The sequence below is a fragment of the Papaver somniferum genome, chromosome 9 (genome assembly GCF_003573695.1).
Source record: "Papaver somniferum cultivar HN1 chromosome 9, ASM357369v1, whole genome shotgun sequence".
Lineage (NCBI taxonomy): Eukaryota > Viridiplantae > Streptophyta > Magnoliopsida > Ranunculales > Papaveraceae > Papaver > Papaver somniferum.
The window spans coordinates 32,663,241-32,676,831 of NC_039366.1; the positions used below are offsets into that span (position 1 = coordinate 32,663,241).

The following is a 13,591-nucleotide window of genomic DNA, read 5'->3' on the forward strand; positions in this document are numbered from 1 at the left end:
TATGTGATCGATGGATATAATGTTTAGGACTCTAGGAGGGAAACCCAATAGTCTAGTATTGTCCTACTTAGTGGGGAAACAAACACCAAAATCTCCCTGGGAAGAAGGTTAGATTTACAAAGACCACACAACCACAAGAGTCTCCATCCAATCTACCCTACAAACACATAGCCAAGAACCGCTACTTGGGTTGTTGTTAGCAGGTTTCGGTTTGCCACTTTTTATCCTTCTTTGTACTGTATTGTATGTGCAAGAATCTTTCAAGGATTCTGCCATGCAGAAATTTGCATCAAAATTTCTATGCAACGCAGAAATATATTGCATCCTGATATTAGCCTATGGCGCCTACGATTTTGCAGAATTAAGATTTTTGTTTGTTTGTTTGTTGGCATTCTCCTCCATCACTTTGTATTTTAGTTAGGTATCTTTAGAGTTTAGACAAATAAGAGGGCAAGGGCATCTTTTTCATTGATTTGTGCAGAGATTAACAAGTACTATTTGTAACCCTTCATGACTTACTTGTGTACCAGAGGCTTGTTTTGAGAGGTTGTACTTGCTTTTCATTTCAAACGCCAGTTTTATTTTCATATTCATATAAGAGGCAATGTAAAGAAAAATGCAAATTTAATGTACTCCTACAAATACACGCACTCTTCAACTTGCAACCTTTCTTCTCTTGTGATCATGTGACGCTTCTTCTTGTTCGACTCGATCATCCTCCAAAAAATGGAGAATACCACCTGAGTTCTGCTTATGGCGTGCAGAGAATAAACTCTCCTCATAAGTATAGGCAAACAACCATTCGGGATCAGTACTCTCATGGATCTTTAGAATTTCTGCCCTTTTACGCTTTGGGTTATAGCAAACTAAGACATTGCTGATATTTGTATTTTTTAATCGAACACTTAGCAGAATTTGTTCTCGATTTCGTACATACTCCATCGGCCTGAAGTGGGCAAAATTTATTGCTCGTTGAGGAATGGTGAATACTTTAGACCAAGATTCTGTCACTCCATACTCCTTCATAACCCATACATCCCCGCGATCCCTCGGGATGATACATGTGATGCAAAGACACCCTCCCAACACGTCCACATATTTGCGATAGCTGTTGTTATTGAATAATGGCCCCGGAACTTCACGAATTGTCTCGTCTCCAAGATCAAAAGAAAGTAAAACTTTGGAGTCGTCTGTTAACCAGTGAAGAGCTCCGTTGAAGTACAATGGTCTTTGCTCTGCTCGGCAAGGGATTGTATAAGGGATGTTATGCAGAGCAGTACTCCACGAATTTGATGCTAATGAATAGACCTTGGTTTGAGTGGCACGAGTTATATCATAAAAGCTTTCAAATCTCACCAACTTGTAATCCTGAGTCTTGAGGTCATAACCGAATCCATACATACACCAGGAGAGTGGCGTTTGGTTTTCATCAAGCAGTTGTACCTTGTGTACAATCTTGTGTTGCTTAGTAGACGGATTCCAAAAGCAAAATAGATCTAGCGTTGGACGTATGCAAACTAAGCCATTACAAGAACCCACAATACCGAGGGCAGACTCATACTTTTTATCATACTTGTTTTTGTTGTAGAACGGGTAATCGCCAATCTCAACAGCCCCAGATAGTATTGAGTTATAAGCATCTATGGAATACAGGACGTTTCCCTTGCAAGCAAGAATCTTAATCGGATTATTGCTTTTCTTCTGGGCATCATAGTGCCTTTTGCAGAACTTTATGTCATCGAATAGCTGACACCATGATTTGCACACGCACTTAAATCTCAAAATGGATTTCACTGGTAACCTCGCAAGAATATCAACCATGATATCTCCTGGGAGTCTCGACATCGGTAATTACAATAAATTAATAATGGAGATTGATTGTGGTTTTTCTTTGTTTCTTTCTTCTTCACAAACTAATTAGATGAGATTTGGGAATGATTGAACGTCTCTTATATATACTATGAACTGGGGCGTGTATTTAAGGAAAGCTTCCACTTTCCGGTACGCGTGAACGAGTTGGTTCTATTGATAAAGAAGTTTCCGATGTTGCTATGGGGAGCTAGCTGCCATAAATAGAACCACAAAGGTTGTAATGTCATGTACCCGGCATGGTAAGGGAGTGGTCATATCCTACTGCTCAGCTTCCTTCTTCTTATCAAGTTCTTAATACTGTTGAATCTCCAAGAGTTACATCAATTTTTCTTCCTGTTGACAAAGACAATGATGTTTCAACCGGATTGGTGTGTTTGCAGTTTAAAGAAATTGGTGAAGCTGAAGTTAATGATATCGACAGTAAGAATCCTGAAAGCTTGATGGAATTCGCCATTCTTCACAGTAACTTAAACTGTCCGGATTGTTTTCCTATTGGTCTTGATGATTGTCACAGCATATTTGATCGAAGTAAACGTATTCCTAATTCTTTCGATTCATATGAGCAATTGATTGTTCAATGGATTTCAAGTTTGGGGTACCAATTAGATTTCTCGTGTATCCAGTCGATTGTGCGTTTGTGTATTAATGATGCTGCAATTCTAGCTGAGAGCACAATGTTTGATAAAATGTCTGAGAGTGTGAATTTGAGTGGTGTTGGAGTAGCATTTCTCTTACAGCTGAAAATTGGTAAAGTTTTTGATCGTGGCAAAGAGTCAGATAACAATTTTCTTCTTGGGTCTGTATTACTGGAAATATACAATGGTGGTTTGGTTTGTGAGTTGTTTCCAAGACATGAGTATCAGTATGAACTTCACTTTCTGAATTCGTTGAGTCTTGGATTTGTTTATGTTGTTGAAATTGGCGGTGGATGGAAATTGGGGAGTGTCAGGGATGATTTTCACTTTCAACTTCAAAAATGTAAGGTGAGTAACACTACAATAAGGGAAATGCATTCTGCACGCTGGCTATATGATCGTGGAAAGGGGTATTTTAATTTTGCTGATGCTCATAGTCTTGTTTTTGATACACATAGTTCTGGTGTGATTATTCTTATTGGATGGATATTCTTGGATGCTCACTGTGCCAACTTAGTTTTTGTGATACTTGCGGAGTTTGGGCATTGTTTAGATTTGCTATTTGCGTATTCACATATGTCTCTGCTTGTCAAGAATGGTGAAGAAAATTTGGTCGATGTATTATCAAAGAGAACTACATTTTTATTTCTCTTATGGGCTGCAGTGGTGAGCTTTAACAAGGCATATAAATGGTATGCTCATGTGCTGGGTATGAAGAGAGCAGATTTTTTTTTCTTACATCTCAAATGTGCATTGCTTGAGGTCATTGATAGGCAAAACGGTGATGTGCACCAGATTATTTTGCACCAGTTTCGAAAACTTTCAGTACTTCTATTATCAGTCCACATATATGATAGCACCCGTCTTTATCTTGCAAGGAATGATAGTTGTCAGCATTTTCCATCCATCACATCTGAAATTTATGACAGAATTATGATTCAACAGGGAGTTAGACAGTTCATTTTGAGTTCTCTGCACTTGTCTTCTTTCTCTTGTGACTTCAGCATTTTAGAAGGAGGGAGTATTTTACATGCACATTACATGCACCTCAGCTCCTAATGGGAGTATTTCAGATTCTTAAAATATTTTTGTGGGTAGGATACTTGAAGTGGAAGTTCAGATTTCCACCTGGTTTGTCGAGTATGAGAATTGTTAAATGGGTTGCTAACAATCTTATCTCAGTGGTGTATACAATGCTGCAATGGGATACTGCTTTCTGGAATTCAGTGGTAATTCAGGTCCTAAAACATTATTATGCTGAGAAGGCAAAGGAATGGGTTAGTAGAAGACATGCAAACTGTGTGTGGAGTTCTCTTAGGATGGGAACTTGTATCAAGACTGTTGAAGCCGAGGGGTGGATCTCTCCTGCAGTTCAGGGTGGAGTAATATTTTGTGTGGAATTCAGTTCCGGTCTGTTCTTCATAACTCTATCTTTTAGCAATACAACGTTACCACCAAAAGCTCCTACCAGGTTTGCCAAGTTTCTGGAATTTTCTAGTTTGTTTGTGTTTGATAGGGGGAAACTTCTTGTACGTCATAGGTGGGGGTTGTGGTACCAAAATAGATGGAAATTTGCAGTACCTAGTGATGCTAAACCGCAATGTGTGATGGCTGAGATTTCTACTCAGGTTAGAATTTTACATGGGTTTACACCAAGGAAAATTTTCACTGAAGTTTATGCTGTCACTGTTGTCGTAATGTTCACATATGAGGCAAGGGTCTATACGACAGCTTCTGAACAGCTAGAATGGCTTGCATCCAAGTGTTCTGTTCCTTGCCAGTTCTTGAAGCTTCATCATTCCAGTGAATATCAAGTCGTGACTGATGTTACCCGAGCAAACCTAAAGGCCTTTCGTCTCCAGCAGAACTTCAAGTGGCAAGACCTAGGTGTACTATTTCAGAGCCACAATCCAGCATACGCAATGCCAGCATGTGTAATTTCAGGAAGTAATACCAGCATACGCAATGCCAAACTCCATGGTGATCAATGCCACATATTCAGACCATTGTTGTGCAGCAACTACTCTTATTTGTATGGCAGTTCATTTTTACCTTGGAGAGAGTCGACTCAAGACAACCAAATGGTCCCTGGTACTACAATCAAGATAACAGAGGAGGCCGCAATTTTCATACTGTTACCAGGGAACCTTTTCAGGCCTCAACTTTTAGTGGCGGGAAGATTCTGCGAAGCTGTACATCTCAGTTTATATACAACCACAAGTTGCCGAAGCTGTACATCATGTTCATATATGAGATCCAAACCTCAGCTACAGTTCATAACCAGTTAGAGGGAGGATAGTTGTTTGGTGGGCATGCAAATGAAGTACTTCCAAGTCTTGCCAAGGCATTTACTAGCAGTGGGTTGAGGTCATGTACCCGGCATGGTAAGGGAGTGCTGCTCATTAGAATGATCATGCAATCCTTCATCCTTGAGGACAAGGATGCTTTCAAGGAGAGTGGAATGTCATGTACCCGGCATAGTAAGGGAGTGCCCATATCCTATATGTGTATGTCTTTAGTGATAATAGTGTTGTATAGTATGGTTAGGAGTGGTAACTAATAATAGGTTGCGCTGGTCGGTTGTGATGTAACCACCTGGTGAAATAATAGTCGTTGGATGGTAAGGGAAGAAATGCCTATCATTATAAAACAGAGTCTGTAATGAAAAACGGCAGTCAAGTTTAATCTAAAATCAAACGTTAATTCGATTTAGGCTGTGTTCTTCGGAACCAGAGAGGTTTATCCTCAAATTATCTATCCAATCCTGTTATGTATATCTAGGTACATAACATCTAACTTATTTATTTATTTTGGTTTTACCTAGACATCACCCATGTTTTTCCTAAATACCACTCACGATAAAAAGTAAAACAATTTTATACCTAATTTGAAGTGGGTAATGAAACCCACCTTCCTCCCTGATAAAAAGTAAAACAATTTTATACCTATGTTACAAAAGAAACTAGAGAAACTCGATAAGTAAACTTTCTCATTGGCATATAAGTTAGGAAGCATATGTTTCACTCTGCATATTCCAAAACCTAAGTGAGAAAATTCAAAAGAAGGTTTGTTTAAAAAAATAAAAGACAAAAAAGAAGACCTGAGACAAAGCCATTGCAAGAGATGGGCCACTGCTGCCTTCACACGAAGATAAGAAGATTGTCACGTATTTACAACGTTAAAAGTAAACCACACGATCAAGCCTGAAAATTCTAACATGTTTTGAATGATCTGCCCAGTAAACCAAATCAGATAGACCCCGGCTGTTTTACTAACACCAGCTAAGCCTTAATAGAAACAAATAATTCCTCCAAGAAACAGGGCAGAGAATATGAAGTTATAGCTCTCCTAATACTGTCATCGCAATAGCCTTCGTCGTCTTCACCGCAACATACACCAAGACCTTAACTGATAGCGAATTAAGTTTTTAGTTTTTAGTTTTAATGTTAATCTTAATCTTTATCATGATTTAAATTTTTAAAATGAAGTTAGATCTTAATCTTTGTTATTAGGTTTAAATTTTTAATAGCAGCAAATCATCTTAATCATAATTCTAACTTTGAGAACTATGATGTAAATCTCACAAAACCGTTTGATTCCTTTTCTGTTTGGTATACCGTTTGATTCCATTGTGAACAGACGCAAAGGGTTTCCCAATTTAAATATAACATGATTTAAAAACTTTGTATCTTAGATCAACAGATATATAGCAGTACTATGAAGATGGATGGTGACTGTGATTGTTGTAAGTGGTAGTGATCTTATTAAGGAGGTTGTGCAAAAGGTGAGTTTTCATCACACACTTTAATTTGGGTCTATATCTATTGCATTTTTAGTCTGTGGGTGGTACATAGGAAAAATATGGGTGGTATTTAGGTATTGACTCTTAAAAAGTTAAAATTTTACTCAAAGAAAAAAAGAAATACAAGATGAGATCCGCCAAGGCGCAACAAGAAAAAGCAAAACGCCAACTCAACACACAAGTTGCAAGAACAACAAAAAGCATAACGCTTGCCAATAAGTGCAAGCCGAACTGTGCAGACTATTCAATCCTATAGTTTCTTCTTCGGTATGGGGGTTCTTTTCCCTTTATCCAATTACTTATTGCTAGGACCCGGATCCTTGATTGTTTTGAGGAATGGAAATTGTCTACAATGCCTCCAAGGATTTTTTTTAACCCCGACTCTTTTACCTCCATGACGAAGGCCAAGTGATGAACTATACGTCATGAGTGTCTCCGTTTTTGTTCTTTAGTCATTAGTTTCCACCGAGATACAATAAATAGAGCCACAAATCAATAGTTGGTTCTATAAGTAATAGTAAAACCACAAATTTAAACTACTGCAAGGACTTTACCTCAGAAATCATTCAACAATAGCTGAGAATCTATATCAACAATAGGTGTAATTCTATATCCCCATACCCCTTTGGCTATATAGAATGTAAAATTGCATTTACACATCTATTTGTTCAATAGTTAGAGCGCGAGTAGTAACAAACTTTACCGCATGGGTTTAATTTGATTTTATTGTGCTTTTAATAAAAACACTTTGTTAATGTTCGTTGTTGTTCGTGCGGTGAAAGAAAAAACAGTTTAACGTTCATGCGGTGAAAGAAATAACAGTTTAATGTTTGGTAAAATATAAATTAAGTTAAAGCTGATTAAAAAAGCGATCAATTTGTGTTTGGTAAAATATCAGATTCAAGTATTGTTGTAGTAATAAATGAAAAAAACAGATACTCCCTCCGTCCCGCTAATAAGTGACCTAGTTACTTTTAGATTTTGTCCCACCATTAAGTGACCTATATCACTAAACATGGTGATATTTCTAAAATTATCCTTTTAATTGATTATAAGAAATATAAGAAATATGCATAATTTGATAGTCATGTTTATATTCGTTACGTAGGTGTTTTAAAATACTTTTCAATGGTACAAAGTTTGAAAACATCCGTGGTGTAATTTGAGAAATAAATCATTTCAAAATTTCACTATTTATTATCCATAGGGGTATAATTGTAAAAAGTGCTTAAAAATACTTTTTTCCTTGCTTGCCTTAAAAATTGTGCAAACTTGAACTAGGTCACTTAATAGTGGGACGAAGGGAGTATATCTTTGAAAATAATTTTCTTCAATTTTTTATATATATAAGAGAGATATAATAATAATAAAGTTACTAATTAATAATACTGATATGATTGTCAAGAAGATTGTTTTATTTAACCATTATTTATTATAGATATAATTTTTCAAAATACTAAAATTAAGTAATTATTTAATATTTTCTCATATTTTTACTATTGATAAATTAAAACAAAAATTCCAATGAAATAGTACATTAAATAGTTTGAAAAGGATAAAAAAAATCTTTAACGAATAAAATACAGAAAATAAAAAATTGATTATATATAAATTTAAGGACAGAGTCATTTACATAATAAGATATAGAAAAGATAAATCAGGCGTTAAATTTAGATAGTACTAAAGTTTATGCTTTGTAACTTTCAAAAGCTCCTCCTCCCTGGCTTTTAAAATTTGGGGAATTTAGGAAGTGATTTGGATAAAAAATACTTTAAAAATCTTTTACCAAACACAAACCGGTCCGCGAGTTATAACCCAAAATGTGTCATCCACAAAAAACCCATCAAAACGAAAGTAACACGAAAACTCCAAAAAAAAAAAGTAACACAAAAACCCCAAAGAATTTGATATGAAACCAATTTTGGTTAATTTCATCATAAAATTTGATGAAACCAATTTTGAAATTTGGGGTTTTTGTATCAATTTTTAAAAATTTGGGGTTTTCGTATTAATTTTGTTTAAGATGGAGTTTTAATGGATCCCAACATTTGAATGGGGTTTTTGTATCACAAGTTTGGTCACCTTTGGTTTTATGACTAGTTCTGAACACAAATATCAAAAGAACGCGCAATTGAGTAATACCCAAATTAATTGGGGGATATGTTAATAAGACAAAATAGGGATTTATTAGGTAATTCAAAGTCATACCATATTCATGTAATTAATAATTTACCCTTCACTAATCATACTTAGTGGTTAATCATGTTCAATTAAGTTAATAGATTAGATGGTTAGTGTAAATTAAACTAGATTTTTTTGGCTAGAAAGTAGAAGGAGAAGTTTTGGAGGGAAAAGGGATTGGTGAAGATAAGTGATGTTGGTGAAGGAAGAGATATTGCTGAATATTTAGGTCATCAACAACAAGGTATTTATCTTGAATCTTCAACTAATGATAACAACTCACAATTACAACTTTTTTTTGGATCAAATGCCCTCAAATCTTAATATTTATGAGCATGAAGATTTACGTGAAAAACCAACCCAAGAAAGTAAACAAGCTCAAATAAAAGTACTCTATATACTCAGGTATATGTATTAATTTCATGAAATTCGATTTTTTTCATTGAGTCCGCCTGAAAAAACTCGGTGCTGGAATAGTAAAGCATGAATGCAATTCCGACATTACGTATTCGGCATGACATTCATACTTTAACCCTACCGGAAAAAATATCCCCCAACTTTAATTGTCGGTCGACATTCTATACACTTATCGAAAACCATGTAGGCAGAAAAGTTACTTTTCACCTACCACCGAATATTCCACCATATATTCTGTCGGCATGGATTGCTACCAAACCAACAGTGTTGGCATGGATTGTATTTTCTCAAATCAACCAACCTCTGCTTAACTTTTTCAGTTTAGAAACAAGGACAAACATTAGATTTCCATTCATAATAAGATTTCAGATTTATTTATCAACAGAACCATAACGAATGTTTGCACCATTGACAAATTCTTAATTGGAACTAGTTTAGAAATCAAAATTCTAAGCTCACCTTTCTTTTAGATCCATATGTTCAAATAAGATTCAGATGATTAAGACCAAATTAACAAAACAAAACACAAGAGAACTAACCAGGAACAATTTCGCTTTCTGGTTCCAGACCTCCCTAATAGTGTCTAAGAAATCAGGATCATCAGGTAAGTAATTGTAAAAACGAAAAAAGAGATAGACCATGTTGACGTTTTTCTAAAAATGAAACCACCATTGAAGAATGATCCGGAATACCTGGAGGTAAAAATCAGCTTTAGAATGAGAAAAAACAGAAACCCACTCAATATTAACCAAAACCCTATCAATTTTTGGCATGATCCTAAATGGACCCACTTGTTTATTTGACCAGGTATAGAAATCCGCAGAAAAAGCCAGGTCAAACAGATGAGCATCATTGACACAGTGAATAAAAGCATTCAAAGAAGTACTTGAGCTACATCTCATCCTAGTGCCTCATTAGAAATTAAATCTCATTATAATCCCCCATAACAACCCATGGAGCGTCTAAGCTAGAAGAAAAGAAAACTAAATCATTCTAGAGAGAAACTCTTTTACTATCCACATTATTACCATACACAGAAGTGACTGCAAATTTCAAGTTCCTACAAATAGTAACCTCTAGAAAAAGAGTTTGAGAAGAACTATGAACTAACAAAACACTTATTTCAAGGGGGTTCCAGCCCACACAAATTCTCCCTGAGTTATTTTTACTATAATTATTTAAAAAATGCCGATGTTTATTTATAGCAAATCTGATGGAATATCTAAGCTCTGAGCTTGAACACATGTTTCCACGATACCATTGACAATTTAATTTTAATATAACTAATAAACCTACATATTCCTTGCTACTTTTGGGGGTCACTTAACCCTCTATTTTTTTTTTCTTGGGGTGGGGTGGGGGTGGGAGTGGGGAAACATGATAGCTACTCAGTTTCCTACTATCTTGATTTCTCAATTCTCACATCAACAAGACACGGGCTTTGAAGGCGCTCCTTTCACATGGTCAAACAATAGGAGTGGTGATGCTAATATATGTGAAAGAATAGATAGAGCTCTAACATCCTATCAATGGATTCAATCTTTCCCAAATACAAAGGTAAGTCACCTAACCGGAGTGGGAACCGACCACACTCCTATCCTTTTAGACACCAACCCGGAAACAAAAATATTACTCAAACCTTTAGATGCCTTAGGTCTTGGATATCTCACACAACTCTTAAATCAGTGGTTGAAGAATCTTGGAACACTCACTCATCCAACTCTTATACCAAAAACTTTTCCTCAAAATTGAAATCTCTCTCCTATCATCTGGCCCAATAGAATTTTGATATTTTCGGTAATATACATAAGAATATTAAAACCCTTAATAGAAAAATAGATAACATTCATAATTTCGGAAACATATCCTCCAAGATAGATAACCTCAAAAACCTCCAAGCGGAACTAGGAAAGTGGTATAAAATCAAAAATGATTATTACCGCCAAATCTCTAGGGATAAATTCTTCAAGGAATACGATCAAATTACTGAATATTTCCACGCATCCGCTTCAAATAGGAAGAAAATCAATGCAATTCATTCTCTTAGAGAACCATCAGGGCTCTGGATTTCAGACCGAGACCAAGTTAATTCGATCCTAATCAATTATTTCTCCCAAATTGGTGCTTCCTAAATAAAAAACTACAATGTAGATGTAGATGGAATTATACAACCTTGTGTTTCTGATCGGAAAACGCAATTTTAACCCAAATCCCCACCAAAGAAGAAATCTGGTCAACTCTTGCCAACATGAATCCTTGGGGTTCTCCAGGACCAGATGGATTCCAACCGGGCTTTTTCAAAGCAAACTGGGACACACTAGGCCAAGAAATAATTAGCTCTACGGAAGAATTTTTTAGGACTAGGCTTATGGAAAAGGAAATTAACCACTCGTTCATTACTCTCATACCCAAAATCACCATCCCTCAAACCCCTGCGGACTTTCGTCCAATCAGCCTCAGCAATGCCATTTATAAACTCATATCAAAAATTCTGGCAAACAGATTAAAACCCATCTTGAATAGGTTAATCTCTCCTAATCAATCTGCCTTTCTCCCAGGAAGACAAATAACGAACAATATAATAATATCTCATGAGTTGATTCACTCAATGAAAACATCTAAGAAGAAAAAAGGATATCTAGCTCTCAAGAATGACCTATCAAAATCATTTGATAGAGTAGATTATCCTTTTATCAAAAAAGCCTTATCCTCCTTTGGTTTAGTGACTGCTGGATTAACCTCATATCCCAATGAATATCTGTTGATATATGAAAATAATCAATCCTAGAGTGAGCGGACCCTTAACTCATGAAGGGACCCCTTTTAGGATAAAGAGGCTTGGAAACTAGGCCTAACCCATTAAGACGGGGAAGTCCTAGTTCATCCAAGAGTATACTTGGGCAGTTGGGCTTTGGATTAAAGAGGAAAGCCCTTTAGGGTTTAATGTTGACTTAAGGAAAGAGAAATGGTATTTAGTAATATGATAATCTTATGGGAACTTATCCATAAGAGGGATATTATAAAAGGGAAAGAAGGCACACTTCTTGAGGCATCATTAACTCACCATTACTTCCATAAACCTATCATATCCTTGGGAGTACTCTATGTGATTAGAGCTAGTTCCTCCTTCCCACGTTTTACCCCTCAACATTGCGACCACAATGGGAGGTTCTTAGCCTCTTTTCCAGCATGATACTCCTAGGTGCAAGTCAGGAAGTACCAATAGGCGGATCAATACCTAACCTGGACGGCGTTTCTGCAGAAGACGTACAAGGTGAAAGTGATGATGAGATACATTTCCGAGCAGTAGTCACAACGCCTATCATACAAGGGGCGGGAGCATCCCAGGGTGCGGGAGCGCTCCACAAGAAAGGAGAAAAGCTTAAGGAGAAAGTCGTAGCTGAGACCAGCGAGCAGGAGATGTCCCAAATACAAGAGGAATTAGACACGTTCATTAAGAAGCAACAGGAGCTACGCGGACGTCTGATGCGAACGAGGGAACAAAGAGTGGCAGCCGCTAAGACAGCCGACACGAAAAGCACAACTCCGGGTATGATAGAAGACGCAATCTCAAAATATCTTGAGGCAAATTACTGAGTAACGAAGCACAACGCTTATGATTCATTGGAACCACCATACTCTGCAGAGGTCGCTGATTTCCTATATCCCGAGGACTACACATCACCAAAATTCAAGACATATGGAGGAAAAAGAAATACACGGGAACACGTGAGCCGCTTCATATCAGCAGTGAATGCGTACGCTCAGGTTGAGAGTCTATGCATAAGATAATTTCCTAAGTCGTTTACAGACAATGCCTTTTACCTGGTATGATAACTTGAAACCCGGAAATATTATCTCATGGTCCGCCATGGTGCAACTTTTTCTGAAGAAGTTGTATTCCGCACAAAGAAGAGTCACAAAAATAGATTTAGGAAGATGCACCCTTCGGGTAGGAGAAGAGATCGGGAAGTATATCACTCGCTTCCGAGATTTCACACTAGAATGTAAGGAAGACTTCCCGGAGGAGCGCTTGGTGGATATTTGTATTCGAGGAATGAATGCCATTTTTCGGCTAAACTTGACGAATGTCAAGTTTCAAACTTTTGTGGAGGTCGAAGAGACTGCATCCCGTATATCAGATTGCGTGGATGTTATGAACTCTGGGGAAAGAGGACACACTTGGCAATTACATTCTGTTAACGCTGCATCCAATGATCAAGGAGGCGATAGAGGAAAAGGAGGGGCTTCTGCTTTTGGCCCTTACCGAAGAGGACACCCCGACAGGAGAGGTGGAAGAGCGGATGGAGGAAGATCAAACCCTCCGCCACCACTGTCGTGCAGTACAGAGCAGATAATAGGACTTCTGTAGCAATGGGTGGCAAACAAAGAAGAAACTCTGATACCCTTACCCGCAGAACCTACCGCGACAGATAAGATGCACGAGTGATACTTTTATTATCACATGAGGGTCCATCATCCGACTGTGGAGTGTTTTTCCCTGCGTTATATAGTGAAGAGAAAACGAGCCAGATGAGAGTTAGAGATAGGAGAACAAAGCAACCAAAAGGATCCGCTCCCTCAGCACCAAGTCATGATGATCTCACATGATCCCACAGAAGGAGGAACCTGGAGACCATGGGAAGACGTGGAAGAAGAGAAAGCGTGTGAAGCGTCCGAGACA

General features: G+C 37.2%; 2 protein-coding genes across 2 annotated transcripts; one reads left to right on the plus strand and one right to left on the minus strand.

The window, feature by feature from the left end:
* Positions 1 to 654: 654 nt before the first annotated feature.
* Positions 655 to 1,857, minus strand: LOC113311726 (F-box/kelch-repeat protein At3g23880-like). Its single transcript, XM_026560528.1, has one exon. It carries the CDS (start codon positions 1,843 to 1,845, stop codon positions 655 to 657), a length of 1,191 nt encoding a protein of 396 aa, XP_026416313.1. The 5' UTR covers positions 1,846 to 1,857.
* A 138-nt stretch (positions 1,858 to 1,995) lies between these two features.
* LOC113313965 lies at positions 1,996 to 3,592 on the plus strand. Its single transcript, XM_026562737.1, has 2 exons — positions 1,996 to 2,111; positions 2,253 to 3,592. The coding sequence occupies exons 1-2, from the start codon at positions 2,109 to 2,111 to the stop codon at positions 3,564 to 3,566; spliced, it is 1,317 nt and encodes a 438-aa protein (XP_026418522.1). The 5' UTR covers positions 1,996 to 2,108; the 3' UTR covers positions 3,567 to 3,592.
* Positions 3,593 to 13,591: the final 9,999 nt, after the last annotated feature.

What these genes read in the sequence shown, in the direction of transcription:
- LOC113311726 (XM_026560528.1), bottom strand. Translation starts at nt 1,845, where the DNA reads ATGTCGAGACTCCCAGGAGATATCATGGTTGATATTCTTGCGAGGTTA.